Source organism: Schistocerca cancellata, chromosome 8 (genome assembly GCF_023864275.1).
Source record: "Schistocerca cancellata isolate TAMUIC-IGC-003103 chromosome 8, iqSchCanc2.1, whole genome shotgun sequence".
NCBI classification, from domain to species: domain Eukaryota; kingdom Metazoa; phylum Arthropoda; class Insecta; order Orthoptera; family Acrididae; genus Schistocerca; species Schistocerca cancellata.
The window spans coordinates 286,426,344-286,446,858 of NC_064633.1; the positions used below are offsets into that span (position 1 = coordinate 286,426,344).

A 20,515-nucleotide genomic window follows, 5' to 3' on the forward strand; every position below is an offset into this window, starting at 1 on the left:
ATCGTAATTTTCTTGAAATATTGATTTTACGAGTAGTCGGTGAGGTTGCGGGCTCTGAAACCCATAAGAGTAATACAAAGCTGTGCTGTGGGTCAAAATGCCTTACTCCAGAATTACTAATGACTACTAGACACTGGCTGCAAAAAGAGTGATGCACCCAGAAGACATGGATGGATACCAATGTAGAATCGTACATGAACACACCATCGGCAGAAATCAGAGTTGCAATTCTCTGTGAGGGTGGAACAGCCAGCAGAGTGTATTAATGTAGCTTGCGTTTAGTCTTCTTACCAGGCCTGCTTAGCATATAAGTAGCCTGGTTATGTGTTTGTATGATGGCAGCGCTATAGACTGCATTAATATCACTGACAGCTCTCTCCACCCTCGCTAAGAGTCTCTGTGGCTGGTAGACTCGCAGTTTTCAGTTAATAGTTAGCAGTGATGGAGGTTGGACTCGCAGTTGGAAGTTAATAGTTAGCAGTGATGGAGGTTGGCAGTGTGTGGACGTGCGGACGGTGTGGACAAGTGGCCATCATGGAGATTTATTGTTCGTTGGAAATGGAATGTAGAATGATGATTGATGTATCTGCTAATGTTTGGGTAATGGGATTATTGATGATTATATAGTTTTGGAACTGGATGTCACAGATTAAGGTAAAATCTGTTAAATGCATTGTTTGCTCTGCAACAAAATCTTTCCTTTGCTAACCACATGGCTATTAGTAGTTAGAGCTTACAGTAGTTAGAATCTTTTATTCAGCTGGCTGTAGTTGCTGCTTGCTGTTATTGCTGTAGTTCGTGTAATGAAGATTTTCTGTGAGTTAACTGACTTATGAAAAAGTGCAGGTTGTTATTATAATTTTTGTAATTTAGAGTCATTCTTTTGTGTTAATTATTTGAGGAGTCAGACTGCGTTATTCTTTTATATTGTGGGTAATAAACGAATAGGTTAATTCTGAGTTGCATTTGTCAGGGAAAATTCTATAGGCCAGTGTTCAAATGATAAAAAAAAGTAAAGCATTCAGCAGTTTAAGTAGGTTCAGTTTCGAAACTTCCTGGCAGATTAAAACTGTGTGCCGGACCGAGACTCGAACTCGGGACCACTCGCCTTTCGCGGGGAAATGCTCTACCAACTGAGCTACCCAAGCATGACTCACGACCCGTCCTCACAGCTTTAATTCCGACAGTACCTCGTCTCCTACCTTCCAAACTTCACAGAAACTCTCCTGCATACCTTGCAGAACTAGCACTCCTGGAACAAAGGATATTGCGGAGACATGGCTTAGCCATAGCCAGGGGATTTTTCCAGAATGAGATTTTCACTCTGCAGCGGAGTGTGCGCTGATATGAAACTTCCTGGCAGATTAAAACTGTGTGCCGGACCGAGACTCGAACTCGTTCAGCAATTTCATCTCTCGGTAAAGACTAAGAATTTTCACTCAGAAGTTGAAGAAGGTTAAGTAAGCATTCAGCTATTTAAGTAAAAACCTAGAAGTTTCACCCTCTCAGTTATTTCAGTTTAAGTAAAAACATATTTAGAAGTTTCATCTGTCGACCCTTAGCCGAGGATACCTTACTGGAATCTTCTGATTTTCTTGCAGTTTGAATAATTAGTGCATGACTGGTAATTAGTTATTGTGTACTGCTATTGCTTAACTGTATATGGAATTTGCTTTGCAGTTGTAGTCTCTTATTGTTGTACTATATTGTAATGAGCAAAGCAGTTGTGTCATGCATGTGGATTTGCACTACGTATCTTGTAGTCGCTTTTTCAACTAATAAGATATTGATTATTTTCAGCGCAATTTTAGTGTATTTTCCTATTTTTGCTTTTCACATTGTTTTTTATGTGTCATCGTGTGAAATACTGTGATAATCAAGGCGTGTCACAAGCGCAACACTATGCTGAAAGTAAATTGAGAAATGACAGTGACGATGAGAGTAGCTTTTTAGCACCACCTAGTAACGAAGTGACAAATATTCAAGACAATAATTTGGTAATTGGGATTAGGGACATGGAACAGGCAGTAAATAACGGTGTAGAAATGGAAAACAAGCAGTGAACAGGGAACTATTGTCTATCGATCGGTTAGTAGCTGTTCGCCTCAGGAGTGCGAAATAACAGAATGAAATCTTGTAAATACCGTAGATTAAGGTTTTGCGTCTTTACCATTCTCTCAGTTAAATCACGACACTCTCTCCGCTCTTCAAAATATGAATATTGCCGTTGCAAACGCACTGACAAAAAACACAATGGAACTTGTTTCAGTCACTCATGCTTTGTTACTGTATTTAATTCAAAGCTTGATCAAAATCAGAAACAAATACAGTAAGAAATGAAACAATATCAGGAACGAATACTGCAACAGCTCCAAAAAATTAACACAATTGTACAACCACTTGAACGAAGACGTGAAGATTTAACCGCTGAGACACCCGAAATCGAATCGAAATATCAAAAAGTTTCTGAAGATGTAAAAACACAAATTTGTGAGTATCTTCAGCCTATCTTTCCGCAACATGAAGACACATTACAGAATGATTAAGCAGCCATGAAAGAACTGCAGATCGTTGTTCACGAAAATCACGACACCTTGCAGGCTAAAATTGACTTAGTTCCATATATCGATACGGTCACACAACATGTAAAAAATCGGGAAAACCTTAAGGAACCAGTAGATACGACTATGACACAAAATTCACATGGCGATAATACATGGTATTTCTGAGATTTTGAAAGGAATCGGCAGGGTGCATCGAACTTTGAGATGGAACTGCCGACACGATGTAAGAATGACCGATTTGCGACTCTACGTCATGATGACTTTGACTATAAACTCTTCATCACAGCAAGTAAATTTAAAACATTCAAGAATTCTAGTAATAACACACATCCACAGCCTTGACTTCATCAATTTTGTTACGGTTTTCCTCCCAACTGGTCATTAGAACACAAAAAATTTAACAAAAGATTACACCACATTTCTCATGTAAAACCGTTTATTGAGAAATATTTTGGTTTATGACTTAGACTTTGCCTTTAAATTTTTCATCTTAAGTTACTATTACGCTGTGTCACATTTAGCATACAGCGATGCTTTTAAGTTAATTATCTAATCAAGAGCCCATGGAATTTATTAAGATAGTAATTTTACGAGTACACTTTTATAGGGAAAAAACGACACAGTCTTATTGTGTGTACATTTTTGCCTGTTAGTTGCACGATTACATAACGACTATAAGGTTCACATTCTTGGAACAGATACTGCTAGTGAGGTTCTACTGCAACATTTTGGTTTACTTGAAGAAATTTTTTTTTTATTTAAAATACTTTCGGAGAGGTCGCAGATGACACAATGTTTGGTTTGTTTGACAGCTGTACAATTACATTACGACACTACTAACGAGTGACACAATTTTTATTCTTGCTTTTGCGCTGAATCTGCTTTATGTCTGCACAGTTTTCTGCATTCTTCTGAAAAGTAAAACAAGTTTTGGTAATGACTTATGTGGCATAGATACAATGAGACAGTTATTTTTGTAACACAGCAAAACATTACAGTATAGTACTTTCACGGTCACGGCAATGTACGTAATAACTAGGGCATTTATACGCATAGCTCTTTACTTTTGTGTACGACAAGTTAAATACGTCGATTTTTGGAGACCTTTGCTTATGGACGACGATAACTACGACACTTGGCACATTTTTAGTGTTAAGCGATTACAGAAATATTCTTACAACAAGAAGCATAGTTTAGCGCCATAGGACAGCCATTTTAGTGATTACTTTTTGTACTTGGAACATTTTTAGAAATATTTTTGAACTACAATGATACAAAGAAGGGTCTGGTGGTACACTTCGTTCCACAGTTTAATTTGTAACATCTGAGATACTGTTCTTGCTTTTGTGCTGAATCTGTTTTATGTCTTCACAGTAGACTCAGGGGGTACGCCTACTTTGTGTACCATGCGTGTGGCAAGTGCAAAGAGCCCTAGCTAATATAGTATTTGCTTATTCAGTTTCACACATCGGTACCATATTTCTCTAACACAGAATTACACAGCTATCTGGTCATTTAACTGAAAGAAATAAACATTTTTTACGACGTCTATGTAATTACACAGTTGGATTACTTTGCATTTATAACATCGTACTTTGTCTGCCTTTTGGGAACTGTTCACTTCGATTTTCTGAACCACTGTGAAACTGCGAGTGCTTTGAGTGATGTATTTTTAATTAGATCATGACTTTTGAAGTACGTTTGAGGTAGATGATGTATATTGTGGGTAATAAGTGAATAGGTTAAATTTGAGTTGTATTTGTCAGGGAAAATCCTATAGGCCAGCGTTAAAACGATAAAAGAAAGTAAAGCATTCAGAAGTCTAACCAAATTCAGTTGCATACAGCAATTTCATCTCGTGGTTAAGAATAAGAAATTTCACTCAGTACTTTAAGAAGGTTAAGTAAGCATTCAGCAGTTTAAGTAAAAACTTAGAGGTTTCAAGCGTATATAAGTACTCGTGAAAAGCATCAGCTGTTGAATGAAGGACATAGAGATGTTGCGTACTAGAGTGACACAGCATTATTAGTACCTGACAGAGTTTCATAAGGTCCTCATTGTTGATTTCCACTTCGCTGCTGATCGAATCGTGCAGTATCCAGATTTGTGGTGCATTTGTATACGACAAGAGACCGATTTGGAATGCGTGGGAACATGGGGGCAGGCAAGTCATGATTCCAGTCAACCACGTCCGACGACTACAAGAGAGCACCGCTGTATTATGCACCAAGCACATTGTAACCCCATCACATCTGCAGAACAAGTAATGGACTACCTGAAACATTCTGTGCAGTCACATATTATTCATCGGAGACTAGCAGCAGACAAATTGGGCAATCGTCATTTCATGCGTAGCCCGCGATTAATCAACACCAAGTGGTGCGTTTGAAGTGGAGTTTCCCGGCCACCAGGAAGCGTGGACTGCTGATGAACGACATCACGTTGTGTTCAGCTATGAATCGCAGCTCTGCAATATGCTAGATGACTATAGTTGGCGTGATGGTTACCTGGTGAGAGGACCCATTCTTCAAATGCCTTAGAAAGGCACAGTGGTTTTAGCCTGCCGTCATGGTGGGTGACGTCGTCGTGTATGACTTCATGTCATGGCTGGTAGCTATCGTGGGAACTCTGACGGCACACCGGTACGTCACAGACATCCTGCAACCTTACATGTCACGTCTCATTGACTTTGGAGCCATTTTTCTACAGTACAATGTCGTTCAACACACGGTATGAGCCTCTTTTAACTGTGTTTTATTGTACTGAGGTACTCATATGGCAAGCAAGATCCCCAGAACTATTCCAAAGAGAACGTGTGTGGGACCAGCACAGACGTCAGTATGTCCCAGTGCCAGTGTGTGGGGTATTAAGGACCGTTGATGCACCCCACCGACTCGAGGGGAGTTGTTGTTGTCTTCAGTCCTGAGACTGGTTTGATGCAGCTCTCCATGCTACTCTATTCTGTGCAAGCTTCTTCATCTCCCAGTACTTACTGCAACCTACATCCTTCTGAATCTGCTTAGTGTATTCATCTCTTGGAACCCCTCTACGATTTTTACCCTGCACGATGCCCTCCAATACTAAATTTGTGACCCCTTGATGTCTCAGAACATGTCCTACCAACCGGTCCCTTCTTCTTGTCAAGTTGTGCCACAAAATCCTCTTCTCCCCAATTCTATTCAATACCTCCTCATTAGTTACGTGATCTACCCATCTAATCTTCACCATTCTTCTGTAACACCACATTTCGAAAGCTTCTATTCTCTTCTTGTCCAAACTATTTATCGTCCATGTTTCACTTCCTTACATGGCTACACTCCATACAAATACTTTGAGAAACGACTTCCTGACACTTAAATCTATACTCGATGTTAACAAATTTCTCTTCTTCAGAAACGCTTTCCTTCCGATTGCCAGTCTACATTTTATATCCTCTCTACTTCGACCATCATCAGTTATTTTGCTCCCTAAATAGCAAAACTCCTTTACTACTTTAAGTGTCTCATTTCTTAATCTAATTACCTTAGCATCACCTGACTTAATTAGACTACATTCCATTATCCTCGTTTTGCTTTTGTTGATGTTCATCTTATATCCTCCTTTCAAGACACTGTCCATTCCGTTCAACTGCTCTTCCAAGTCCTTTGCTGTCTCTGACAGAATTACAATGTCTTCGGCGAACCTCAACGATTTTATTTCTTCTCCATGGGCTTTAATACCTACTCCGAATTTTTCGTTTGTTTCCTTTATTGCTTGCTCAATATACAGATTGAATAACATCGGGGACAGTCTACAACCCTGTCTCACTCCCTTCCCAACCGCTGCTTCCCTTTCATGCCCCTCAACTCTTATAACTGCCATTTGGTTTCTATACAAATTGTAAATAGCCTTTCGATCCCTGTATTTTACCCTTCAGAATTTGAAAGAGAGTATTCCAGTCAACATTGTCAAAAGCTTTCTCTAAGTCTACAAAAGCTAGAAACGTAGTTTTGCCTTTCCTTAATCCAGCTTCTAAGATAAGTCGTAGGGTCAGTATTGCCTCACGTGTTCCAATATTTCTACGGAATCCAAACTGATCTTTCCCCAGGGTCGGCAACTACTAGTTTTTCCATTCGTCTGTAAAGAATTCGCGTTAGTATTTTGCAGCCGTGACTTATTACACTGATAGTTCGACAATTTTCACATCTGTCAACACCTGCTTTCTTTGGAATTGGAATTATTATATTCTTATTGAAGTCTGAGAGTATTTCGCCTGTCTCATGCATCTTGCTCACCAGATGGTAGAGTTTTGTCAGGACTGGCTCTCCCAAGGTCGTCAGTAGTTCTAATGGAATGTTGTCTACTCCCGGGGCCTTGTTTCGACTCAGGTCTTTCAGTGCTCTGTCAAACTCTTCACGCAGTATCATATCTCCCATTTCATCTTCATCTACATCCTCTTCCCTTTCCATAATATTGTCCTCAAGTACATCGCCCTTGTATAGACCCTCTATATACTCCTTCCATTTTCTGCCTTTCCTTCTTTGCTTAGAACTGGGTTTCCATCTGAGCTCTTGATATTCATGCAAGTGGTTCTCTTTTCTCCAAAGGTCTCTTTAATTTTCCTGCAGGCAGTATCTATCTTACCCCTAGTGAGATAAGGCTCTACATCCTTACATTTTTCCTCTAGCCATCCCTGCTTAGCCATTTTGCACTTCCTGTCTATCTCACTCTATACGTTTGTATTCCCTTTGGCCTGCTTCATTTACTGCGTTTTTATATTTCTCCTTTCATCAATTAAATTCAATATTTCTTCTGTTACCCAAGGATTTCTACTAGTCCTCGTCTTTTTACCTACTTGATCCTCTGCTGCCTTCACTACTTCATCCCTCAGTGCTACCCATTCTTCTTCTACTGTATTTCTTTCCCCCATTCTTGTCAATTGTTCCCTTATGATATCTCTGAAACTCTGTATAACCTCTGGTTTAGTCAGTTTATCCAGGTCCCATCTCCTTAAATTCCCACCTTTTTGCAATTTCTTCAGTTTTAATCTACAGTTCATAACCAATATATTGTGGTCAGAGTCCACATCTGCCCCTGGAAATGTCTTACAATTTAAAACCTGGTTCCTAAATCTCTGTCTTACCACTATGTAAACTATCTGATACCTTCTAGTATCTCCAGGATTCTTCCATGTATACAACCTTCTTTTACGATTTTTGAACCAAGTGTTAGCTATGATTAAGTTATGCTCTGTGCAAAATTCTACCAGACGGCTTCCTCTTTCATTTCTTAGCCCCAATCCATATTCACCCACTATTTTTCCTTCTCTCCCTTTACCTACTCTCGAATTCCAGTCACCCATGACTATTAAATTTTCGTCTCCCTTCACTACCTGAATAATTTCTTTTATCTCTTATCTTTTATCATACATTTAATCAATTTCTTCACCATCTGCAGAGCTAGTTGGCATATAAACTTGTACTACTGTAGTATTCATGGGCTTCGTGTCTATCTCGGCCACAATAATGCGTTCACTATGCTGTTGGTAGTAGCTTACCCGCACTCCTATTTTTTATTCATTATTAAACCCATTCCGGCATTACCCCTACTTGATTTTGTATTTATAACCCTGTATTCACCTGACCAAAAGTCTTGTTCCTCCTGCCACCGAACTTAACTAATTCCCACTATATCTAACTGCAACCTATCCATTTCCCTTTTTGAGTTTTCTAACCTACCTGCCCGATTTAGGGATCTGACATTCCACGCTCCGATCCGTAGAACGCCAGTTTTCTTTCTGCTGATAACATCGTCCTCTTGAGTAGTCCCCGCCCGGAGATCCGAATGGGGGACTATTTTACCTCCGGAATATTTTACCCAAGAGGACGCCATCATCATTTAACCATACAGTAAAGATGCATGCCCTCGGGAAAAATTACGGCTGTAGTTTCCCTTTGCTTTCAGCCGTTCGCAGTACCAGCACAGCAAGGCCGTTTTGGTTAGTGCTGCAAGGCCAGATCTGTCAATCATCCAGACTGTTGCCCCTGCAACTACTGGAAAGGCTGCTGCCCCTCTTCAGGAACCACACGTTTGTCTGGCCTCTCAACAGATACCCCTCTGTTGTGGTTGCACCTACAGTACGGCCATCTGTATCACTGAGGCACGCAAGCCTCCCCACCAACGGCAAGGTCCATGGCTCATGGGGGGTCGAGGGGAGTACGAAGTTAATTTATTTGCATCAGGCTTTCATTTAGCAGATCTAATGTACGCAGCCAGTTAGTTGTGCTCCTTGTGTGCTTCAGCAAAACTATAGGTCCTCTTTCATGTTTGCCTGGACTTTCTTCTATGATTTAATTGAAGGAGGAGGGAGGAAACATAAAATGGAAGGGATTTGTGATATGAGCTGCATCAGGAGTTTCTGCGACATGAGTGGCGACGAGCGAAAATGTGTGCCGGACCGGGATTCCATCGCACGATATCTTGCTTATGAGGCAGTTACGTTAACCGCTGCACCACCTAAGACGCAGTGTTTATCGAAAATGCGTCGGTACCCCTCACGGCCGATCCACATTCCCACGGATTGCCACCTGTCCGCAGTACCTGTGCATTTCTTCCATGCTCGCTACTCTGAGATTCCCCTCGGAGGTAGAACGTCCTTGTGCATCCACAATGAAGAAAGTGGATCCATTGCCCATCCAGGCGAATCAATTATATGAAAGCGTGGTGTCTGTTCTTTTGGACATGTCCTAAAGGACGTACATCACGTATACAAATAAACCATTTTTAAAATCACTAACCTCTTTAGGAATCTTTGGGCGTACTTGCGACACAGTTTCACTTTGTTCATTACGTGTCCACCCACCAGTGCCAAGGCTGTTGTTCATATTTATAATCTGTCGTACACTTATCAGATGTTTAAGTAGTTGATTTAGTGGGCAAATCATTCTGTGTGTCGTGTTATGGCAATAAACCATATATTTTTAGTGACCACTGGTTTCGTTTACTGATTTGATGGCTCTTTTCATTAACATGTCCATGTGAGGTGTGGTGCAAGACTGGATTACTATTAGTGAATTCAACTTAGATATTAATCTTTGCGCGATTTTATTTCTTTTACATTTGCGTTATCTTATGGGTAGTTTTCCTTCCCTGCAGGTCACCGAGGATCAAATCTATAGCATCTTAGAGGTTTTCTAAACAGCTTAACCGCCACCTAACACTCAACGCCAAGAAGATCTGATTCACTCTGCTAACGAGAGCTGCTGCTGCCTCATCCTCGCCTATGCTGATGGAAAGAATTTGGTGCCTCATAGCACCAGCCACCTGCAGGCCTCACTGATGGTCCTTGGCGAGCTGATCAACCAATATCTTGACTCAAACTCAAGGCACACCCTGATGTCGCAGGCCATTGTGTTGCAGAGAGACCGTGATGTAAGCCTTCACACCAGGCAAATGCCGGGATGGTTCCTCTGAAAGTTCACGGCCGACTTCCTTCCCAATCCTTCCCTAATCCGATGAGACCGATGACCACGCTGTCTGGTCTCCTTCCCCAAACCAACCAACCAACCTTCACACCTTTATTGGGAATCGTGTCCGACGTACACGAAAATAACCCGGAAATTGGTTAGCAGATTTGCAGACCACGACACTATCCCAACTACTGTGGAGGCCGCTATCCGGGGCATCCGTTATAGTAAGTCAACCACACAATATAATGTGAAAGTCTCTTAACCCATAAATTATGTTAATATTTGCCGCCATTTTTCGAGTATTATAACTCTGTTGCTAATGGTCCTCTCGCTACAGCGTATAGACCTCGAATGCGAAGCTCGTGCAACTGAACTAGAGAAAACAGGAAGCGGAGGATGGGTTTCCCGGCATTTTAATGTGTTCCCTTGGCCCAGAGGCTCCTGCCAACCTACTGAACGAGATCAGTGGAGGACGATGGTTCTGAAAGTACCACACAGTAGTGGCCGAGATGTGGTGATTCCCAAGGGGCAGGGAGGTAACCTTGAAGATAACAAGCCCAACTGTCTCAGGTGTAAAATCAAAAAGAGAAGTGAACTTGAGATAAGATCTTTATCTGTCCTTGTACTGCTGCAGCTATCTTACTTAAGTTGGCAAGCTGTTCCTCCCTCCAGTAGCACTCTTTCCAGTTACTTACTTACTTCGACTTCCATGATCAGACTATTAGTCTGTTCTGACCTCAGTATTCTTGCCACCTCTTAATGAGTCGACCAACTTCTCCTCTTTCAGCAGGATGGCATCTACTGGAAAACTTCGGTATTCTGTCGTGCTCCATTCTAAAAAGGTGTGCCGCGCAGGGTAGCCGTGCGGTTTGAGGCGTCTTGCCACGGTTCACACAGCTCCCCCCGTCGGAAGTTCGAGTCTTTCCTCGGGCATGGGTGTGTGTGTTGTCCTTAGCGTAAGTTAGTTTAAGTTAGATTAAGCTTAGGGATCGATGAACTCAGCAGTTTGGTCTCATAGGAACTTACCACAAATTTCCAAATTTAAAAAGATGGTTTTCTTAGGTTCTCTTGTGAAATTAAGTGTGCATATTTAATGTCGAAGCCTTTGCCTTTAATGTCTCAGAAAGCGGTTTACATTTTCCAAATGTTGAATGCCTTTCTGTTGATATTTTACTGTAGATATCTCGAAATTTTTTGTGCACCCATTTCGCCTAGCTTCCTTGAATTTGCAATGGATTTCATCCTGAGTAATTTATATTGCTGTATTCATTCATGTTGTTGTTGTTGTGGTCTTCAGTCCCGAGACTGGTTTGATGCAGCTCTCCATGTAACTCTATCCTGTGCAAGCTTCTTCACCTCCCAGTACCTACTGCAACCTACATCCTTCTGAATCTGCTTAGTGTATTCATCTCTTGGTCTCCCCCTACGATTTTTACCATCCACGCTGCCCTCCAACACTAAATTGGTGATCCCTTGATGCCTCAGAACATGTCCTACCAACCGATCCCTTCTTCTGGTCAAGTTGTGCCACAAACTTCTCTTCTCCCCAATCCTATTCAATACTTCCTCATTAGTTATGTGATCTACCCATCTAATCTTCAGCATTCTTCTGTAGCACCACATTTCGAAAGCTTCTATTCTCTTCTTGTCCAAACTATTTACTGTCCATGTTTCACTTCCATACATGGCTACACTCCATACAAATACTTTCAGAAATGACTTCCTGACACTTACATCTATACTCGATGTTAACAAATTTCTCTTCTTCAAAAATGCTTTCCTTGCCATTGCCAGTCTACATTTTATATCCTCTCTACTTCGACCATCATCAGTTATTTTGCTCCCCAAATAGCAAAACTCCTTTACTACTTTAAGTGTCTCATTTCGTAACCTAATACCCTCAACATCACCCGACTTAATTCGACTACATTCCATTATCCTCGTTTTGCTTTTGCTGATGTTCATCTTATATCCTCCCTTAAAGACACCATCCATTCCGTTCAACTGCTCTTCCAAGTCCTTTGCTGTCTCTGACAGAATTACAATGTCATCGGCGAACCTCAAAGTTTTTGTTTCTTCTCCATGGATTTTAATACCTACTCCGAATTTTTCTTTTGCTTCCTTTATTGCTTGCTCAATATACAGATTGAATAACATCGGGGAGAGGCTACAACCCTGTCTCACTCCCTTCCCAACCACTGCTTCTCTTTCATGCCCCTCGATTCTTATAACTGCCATCTGGTTTCTGTACAAATTGTAAATAGCCTTTCGCTCCCTGTATTTTACCCCTGCCACCTTTGGATTTTGAAAGAGAGTATTCCAGTCAACATTGTCAAAAGCTTTCTCTAAGTCTACAAATGCTAGAAACGTAGTTTTGCCTTTCCTTAATCTTTCTTCTAAGATAAGCCGTAAGGTCAGTATTGCCTCACGTGTTCCAGTATTTCTACGGAATCCAAACTGATCTTCCCCGAGGTCGGCTTCTACTAGTTTTTCCATTCGTCTGCAAAGAATTCGTGTTAGTATTTTGAAGCTGTGGCTTATTAAACTGATTGTTCGGTAATTTTCACACCTGTCAGCAACTGCTTTCTTTGGGATTGGAATTATTATATTCTTCTTGAAGTCTGAGGGTATTTCGCCTGTTTCAAACATCTTGCTCACCAGATGGTAGAGTTTTGTCAGGACTGGCTCTCCCAAGGCCGTCAGTAGTTCCAATGGAATGTTGTCTACTCCGGGAGCCTTGTTTCGACTCAGGTCTTTCAGTGCTCTGTCAAACTCTTCACGCAGTATCGTATCTCCCATTTCACCTTCATCTACATCCTCTTCCATTTCCATAATATTGTCCTCAAGTACATCGCCCTTGTATAGACGCTCATTATACTCCTTCCATTTTCTGCTTTCCCTTCTTTGCTTAGAACTGGGTTTCCATCTGAGCTCTTGATATTCATGCAAGTGGTTCTCTTTTCTCCAAAGGTCCCTTTAATTTTCCTGTAGGCAGTATCTATCTTATCCCTAGTGAGATAAGACTCTACATCCTTACATTTGTCTTCTAGCCATCCCTGCTTAGCCATTTTGCTCTTCCTGTCTATCTCACTCTATACGTTTGTATTCCCTTTTGCCTGCTTTATTTACTGCGTTTTTATATTTTCTCCTTTCATCAATTAAATTCAATATTTCTTCTGTTACCCAAGGATTTCTACTAGTCCTCGTCTTTTTATCTACTTGATCCTCTGCTGCCTTCACTACTTCATCCCTCAGAGCTACCCATTCTTCTTCTACTGTATTTCTTTCCCCCATTCTTGTCAATTGTTCCCTTATGATATCCCTGAAACTCTGTATAACCTCTGGTTTAGTCAGTTTATCCAGGTCCCATCTCCTTAAATTCCCACCTTTTTGCAATTTCTTCAGTTTTAATCTACAGTTCATAACCAATAGATTGTGGTCAGAGTCCATATCTGCCCCTGGAAATGTCTTACAATTTAAAACCTGGTTCCTAAATCTCTGTCTTACCACTATGTAAACTATCTGATACCTTCTAGTATCTCCAGGATTCTTCCATGTATACAACCTTCTTTTACGATTTTTGAACCAAGTGTTGGCTATGATTAAGTTATGCTCTGTGCAAAATTCTACCAGACGGCTTCCTCTTTCATTTCTTAGCCCCAATCCATATTCACCCACTATGTTTCCTTCTCTCCCTTTTCCTACTCTCGAATTCCAGTCACCCATGACTATTAAATTTTCGTCTCCCTTCACTGTCTGAATAATTTCTTTTATTTCATCATACATTTCTTCAATTTCTTCGTCATCTGCAGAGCTAGTTGGCATATAAACTTGTACTACTGTAGTAGGTGTGGGCTTCGTATCTATCTTGGCCACAATAATGCGTTCAGTATGCTGTTTGTAGTAGCTTACCCGCATTCCTATTTTCCTATTCATTATTAAACCTATTCCTGCATTACCCCTATTTGACTTTGTGTTTATAACCCTGCAGTCACCTGACCAGAAGTCTTGTTCCTCCTGCCACCGAATTTCACTAATTCCCACTATATCTAACTTTAACCTATCCATTTCCCTTTTTAAATTTTCTAACCTCCCTGCCCGATTAAGGGATCTGACATTCCACGCTCCGATCCGTAGAACGCTAGATTTCTTTCTCCTGATAACGACATCCTCTTGAGTAGTCCCCGCCCGGAGATCCGAATGGGGGACTATTTTACCTCCGGAATATTTTACCCAAGAGGACGCCATCATCATTTAACCATACAGTAAAGCTGCATGCCCTCGGGAAAAAGTTACGGCTGTAGTTTCCCCTTGCTTTCAGCCGTTCGCAGTACCAGCACAGCAAGGTCGATTTGGTTATTGTTACAAGGCCAGATCAGTCTATCATCCAGACTGTTGCCCTTGAAACTACTGAAAAGGCTGCTGCCCCTCTTCAGGAACCACACGTTTGTCTGGCCTCTCAACAGATACCCCTCCGTTGTGGTTGTACCTACGGTACGGCTATCTGTATCGCTGAGGCACGCAAGCCTCCCCACCAACGGCAAGGTCCATGGTTCATGGGGGGGTATTCATTCATATTATTATGCAGTTCATCGACGAAAGAAGGAAAGTTACTAATTTTTAGCATTATTCATTCATATTGCTAAATATTAGTAACTTTCCTTCTTTCGTCGATGAACTGCATAATAACTCTCAGTTTATTCGTAGTTATCTTTCTTATACCAATACTGCACGGCCCAAATTCCATGATTACCATTGTTGGGGTCATTCCTTCTTCCTCAGGTGAACCATCTATTACAATACTCACCGTTGCAGTATTTATAGCATCACATTCAATGTCCTAGTTTGTTTGGTGGTTGTATTCCTGTCTTCTTCCTGTAACAATTTGTACCCTCTACAGCTCCTTATAGTATCATGGAAGTTACCCCATAGTGTCTTAATGCCCCTATAATCTGCCTCTTCCTTCCTCCTACCAATGGGTGCCACATATTCCTTTCCTCACTAATTCTGTGGACAACCTCTTCATTTGTTATGAGTCCGTTAAATGACATAATTTCATATTTCAAAATCAAAACTTTAGTGTAGGGTAGTGCATGTGTGTGTGTGGGGGGGGGGGGGCGGGGGTGAGAGAGAGAAAGAGAGAGAGAGAGAGAGAGAGAGAGAGAGAGAGAGAGAGAGAAGAGGCAGAGCTTGGAAACTTCATTGTAACAAGTTTACAACCTGAGTGTTGTTAGTTAAATTTGGGTTCATCAGCAATCACACTATTTTTCTGCTGATTGTATTTACAATGACAAATAATGACTGACACTCACCATGTATTTACATTGTTGATGGCGAAGCAAATTCCTCTGTCTGAGTGGAGTGGCAAAAAATTGTCACAGCAATTTATCTCTTCACCTCTCCAGTGACAGGTATCGAATAAATCTTTGCACTTCATCTGCAACTGATAAACAACATAATTTGAGAGCGTTGATACAATGCCAAGTTAACTTACATAAATTTTTGTAGTACGGCAACACCGTATTAAAAATATAATTGAGACAAATGTGTACTTTGAACTTTCCATCAGAAAGGTGTCTGTTATGGACGGCAGTCTTCCACATGTTCTGTTTTTACGTAGCTTCGTCTCACAAGCGTGCATTGCTGTTATATCTGTGGCACATTGATCGACTTGTGCCTATTCACGGCTGCTTCTGCTACACGATTGTATTTGCCTGAGATATTCGAGGCTTCGACCAGTGTCTAGGGAGGTCATGGTCACCACTGGTGGCTTTACGGTTTGGCAGGAAAACATAGCGTTCTGCACCAATCTATTTCGTTTCCGCTGCTCTGGAGTGAAGGATGTTTTGCTCGTGCTGATATATGCGCTTGTGAGCTTGGCTCCCTTAACATACAACTGAGAAAAAGAGAGGGAACCATTCGTGGAAGTAGTAATGAACTTGTATTGACGAAGTGATTGCAATTAGGATATACAGCTCCTCTCTATGCACCTATTATGCAACTCAAGGTAATGTGGTTCTTTATTTTACGACCTGGCGAGTTACATTCAAACAGCGTGGTTTCTTAGGCAGTGTGATAGTCGCGGTTATGATCGTTCTGGGGCAGATCCGTTTCGTTTAGGTGTTGTTTCTGATTCATGACCAGGTCTGTCAAGGCAGTGTTTCAGAAACCAAATAGATTGTGTGTCTTACATGATTTTAAAATGTTGGTTGAAGAACTGGTGTTTTTGTAGGTGTGCTAAGGACAGCACGTTTTTCGTGTAACTTTACACTGAGGTGACAAAAGTCATGTGATATTTCCTGACTCCATGTCGGACCTATCTTTTGCCCGGCGTATTGCACCTATTCGACTCTACAAGGGCTCAAGTCGCTGGAAGCCGCCTGCAGAAATATTGAGGCATCCTGCCTCTAACGCCGACCATTATTACGAGAGTGTTACCGGTGCAGGACTTTGTACACGAACTGCCCCCTCGATTATGCCCCTTAAAAATTCAATGGGATTCATGTATGGCAATCTGTGGTGCCAAATCATTCCCTGGAATTATTCAGAATGTTCTTCAAAGCAAAGACGAACAACCGTGCCCCGGTGACACAGAGCACTGTCATCCATAAAAACTTTATCGTTGTTTGAGAACAGGTAGCCCTTGGACGGTAGCATGGTGGTGCTCCAGGCCACTTCACCGCTAACGTCGCTACGCATCTCAACCGTGTCTTCCCCGAGGGGGTCCAGTAGCTTGTCCTGCTCGCTCAGCGGTTCTCAGCCCGTGCGATTTCTGGGTATGGGCCATCTCAAAAGTACCTTGTATGCAGCGCCCATTCCAGGCGGAGAGATTCTGGAGCAGCTTATTCTTGCTGCCTTTGACCCTGTTCGGATGCAGGCTGGCCGATGTGAACGTATGAGACAGAACATGCTACGGCGCGCACACGCATGCGTTGAGGCACATGGAAACCATCTTGAACATATACTGTAACTGTGGGTTCATGTCTCTGTAACAAAGTGTGATTTAATAAATGGTCTCTGCTGTGTCGTCCGAACAAGACACGGCTAGGGCAAAAGCACCACAGGCACAAAGATGCGAGCTGGAGCCGGTGCCATAGAGGCTCGGCACTAGCGCGAGTTTCACCAGCGCTATGGGCGGCGATGAGGATGATGAAGATATCGACTTCGCCTCGGCCGATTGCCGGCCTAGTACAATCTGCCAATGACCGGATGACAACGGGCAGAAGACTACTCGGAAGACAGAAGAGCAGCTGTCACCCACTTGCCTATAGATCATCGTCCAGGGCTAACTTAGACAGGGAACGCCGTTTAGTGAACTCTTAGAAGTGATCAGACAGTTGTTGTAAACTGCATTTCCTATGTACTGTGAAGTTCACCTACTTATTTGCACTTGGCCATTGAGGGCCTATTTTGTGTTATATTACATGCTGTGTTGCAGACTTCATTATTCGACAAGTCACAAAGGTAAGTAAACCTCAACTCATTTGTTACTAATTGTTGGAGTGTTGTACAACCTTCGTTCTCCTATCCTGTTAACTGACCTGGAGCATATATGTTTAATAGTGGTAGGGAAAAATTGACTTAGCGGTGTACTGCAGCAGAAGCCGTTTCACGAACTCACAAACTTGGCCTACCGTAACAATAACGGCAACTCGTCCTCCACAGCAGCAGCGACGAGGCCCTTAGGAAACTGGCGACGAGGGTTCACTAAAGAATCTAGCACGGAAACCATGCGTTTCCACGTAAGTTCATTACGGTTATCCATTACGGATCTTTTAGAGCCGTGACTGTTAATCGAATGTAAATAACTTATTTAAAACTGCAACCAGTCTCTTTTTTGAATAATTGTGTTTTTTTCCATAAACCTGTTTTAGAACCTTTTCAGGTTCATCTTAAGATGGTTTCTGGAAGTTATATGATCATTTCCAGCATAATTCTGGGTGCTGGCTGTATGACAAAAAGATGGAACACGCTTTAATGTATCGCCACGACTAGTGACTGGCGAATCTAAACGTTCCAGTTTCTACTGGTAGCGCCAAGCGCTGATTACGTCAGTATTGCTCCTTCACATGTCTCCGCCCAGCGTCAAGACCATCCTTGTCATATAAATTTTTGTTCATCATTTTCATCAACTGTTTTTGAAGAATACCGTTGTGAAGAAATAGCACACGAGTTGCGTTAAAAATTGTTTTTTAACGCGACTGGGTGCTACTTCTTCAAATTGCAAATCTTATTAAATTCGTGCCGCCATCATTTACCGGCAGTGCAATCGGACTTCTTCTTTTGTGCCACATACACTTGCTTCACACAGTCAAAGAGAAAGATTGGACGTGTTTAAAGCTCAAAAAGTAGTAACACTCCTTCGCACGGTGAAAGTAAAATTATGTTCTACTACAGTTTGAAAAGAACAACTTCAAATATTTACCGAAAATTGCCAAAAATATATAATATAAAACAAAAATATCGACTTTCGATATTGCCATTTTGATATCAATTTATCGGGATATATCGGTGGAAAAAATATTACCGACATACATCTATATTTTTTGCAAAAAGAAGTAGTCCTCCTACTGACGTAAAATAGATAGCGGCTCTAAACATTAGAATACCTGCACAGTGTGTATTGCCTGTACACCTACCTATCGTTTGGAGAACAGAAGTGAAAGTGGACGATAAATGTTGCAACCACAGAACAAAAAACTGAAGTGATCATGATTCACGGAGAATGTAGGATAAATGTTGGGGCAGTTGTTGCCTTGTACGCCGAGCGTTTTCCAGAGAAAGCTCGCTCTTACAAGGTTGTGAACGCCTTTATGACTCTGACAGCAGCGTACAGACCGGCAAAAGTAAAAGAAGCAAACGTGTTACAGGAGAAGCTAATGAATTAACTGTACTCATAAACGCACAGCAGTTACCCTGCGATTCCGATACGTCACAATACTGCGTCGTCATAAGTATGGTCCATACCAAGTGTCACTGCATCAAGAACTTCAAGGCGCCGATTTCCATTACCGGCTGGTGTTTAGTGAATGGGCACAACAATAAATGCAAACGACGCCCATATTCTTTGGCGAGATACTATTTTCCATTGAGTCTGCTTTGACAACCCATGGCAGCGTTAACAGGCCTAACATACATCACTGGAGCGTAGGCAGTCCCCACTGTTGACGTTGAGCTGACCATCAACGTCCTTGGTCGCTTAACATATGGTGTGGCATCAGGGGGAAGAAACTCAATGGTCCGTATTTTATCGACACCACGTTGAATGGACGCGAATATCGAACGCTTTTGGGACAGGAGCTACCGGTACTATTGCAGGATGTTGCCTTGGTCGTTCGACAATGTATTTGGTTTCAACATGACGGTTGCACAGTGCATCTCGCAACTGAAGCACGGGTGGTATTAGACAGCATTTACATAGTCGGTGGAACGGTAGAGGTGGCCCTATTAATTTGGATTTGATGTCGCCGTAGTTCTTTCTGTGGGGATATTTAAAAGATAAGGTGTATCAGCAAGTGCCAATGGGCCGCGAAGACTTGATCGACGGTATCAGAAACGCTTGTGCCTGTGTACGGTAATTTTAAAAGCGTATCACTAAGTTAATTGAAGTTGGTGTCTGAACAGTTACTCTCATTCGAAAAGCAAAGTAGCGTTCGCCTCGAGCCTAGGCCGCAGTGGTGCATCGAGTACTCCCTTTTCGATATTTCGGAGGAATACAACGTTGCGAACGCTGTTTCCAATTAGAAGCTATGAAATACTGGCCGCCCTACCCTCGCAGCGTGGAGGTGGGCTCACGTGCCACTGGACGATCAAGGACCATTGAGTAGCATGTCGTAAATTACGATTGTGTACCTATTTCTATTTCTCCGATTACAGTGCCATCTTTGGCGAAATGAAGAAAATGCTTCTGACAAAACGGATGCAGATTTTGCCGTTGAATCGTAATCTGAAATAGAAAACGTGGGTTTCGATTGAAGATTTCTAAGTGGTCCTTGGCCACCCACGCACGGGGTGGAGTGGGGAGGGGTCGAGTGTGGTGTTATTGGATGTCCTCGTCGGAGACAGACAAATTTCAATTAAAACTTTTTTGATCCTGAGTGTAGTTTTAGAGATATTTCAATGTCTTCAGCTAAAATCAACATCCTGTATTGTTGTTGTGTCGTCAAGATGACTAGCTGACGATGGAAACTGTTTAGGAGCAAATTGCATTTTGCTGACAGATTACTGGACAGAAAAGAAAAAGAATCCGTAATGAACGTATAATTAAGTTGATGGATATAATCGTTTTCACCTATTCGCTGTCCGCAGCTCGTGGTCGCGCGGTAGCGTTCTCGCTTCCCACGCCCGGGTTCCCGTGTTCGATTCCCGGCGGGTTCAGGGATTTTCTCCGCCTCGTGATGACTGGGTGTTGTGTGCTGTCCTTAGGTTAGTTAGGTTTATGTAGTTCTAAGTTCTAGGGGACTGATGACCATGGATGTTAAGTCCCATAATGCTCAGAGCCAT

General features: G+C 41.9%; 1 protein-coding gene across 1 annotated transcript in view; it reads right to left on the reverse strand.

Moving 5' to 3' along the window:
- LOC126095525 (sodium channel protein Nach-like) overlaps positions 1–20,515 on the reverse strand; it is a 267,631-nt gene that overhangs the window by 195,935 nt on the left and 51,181 nt on the right. The window contains exon 5 of the mRNA XM_049910308.1: positions 15,325–15,455. Within this exon, the coding sequence (XP_049766265.1) occupies positions 15,325–15,455 (131 nt within the window). The remainder of the gene's footprint in view (positions 1–15,324; positions 15,456–20,515) is intronic.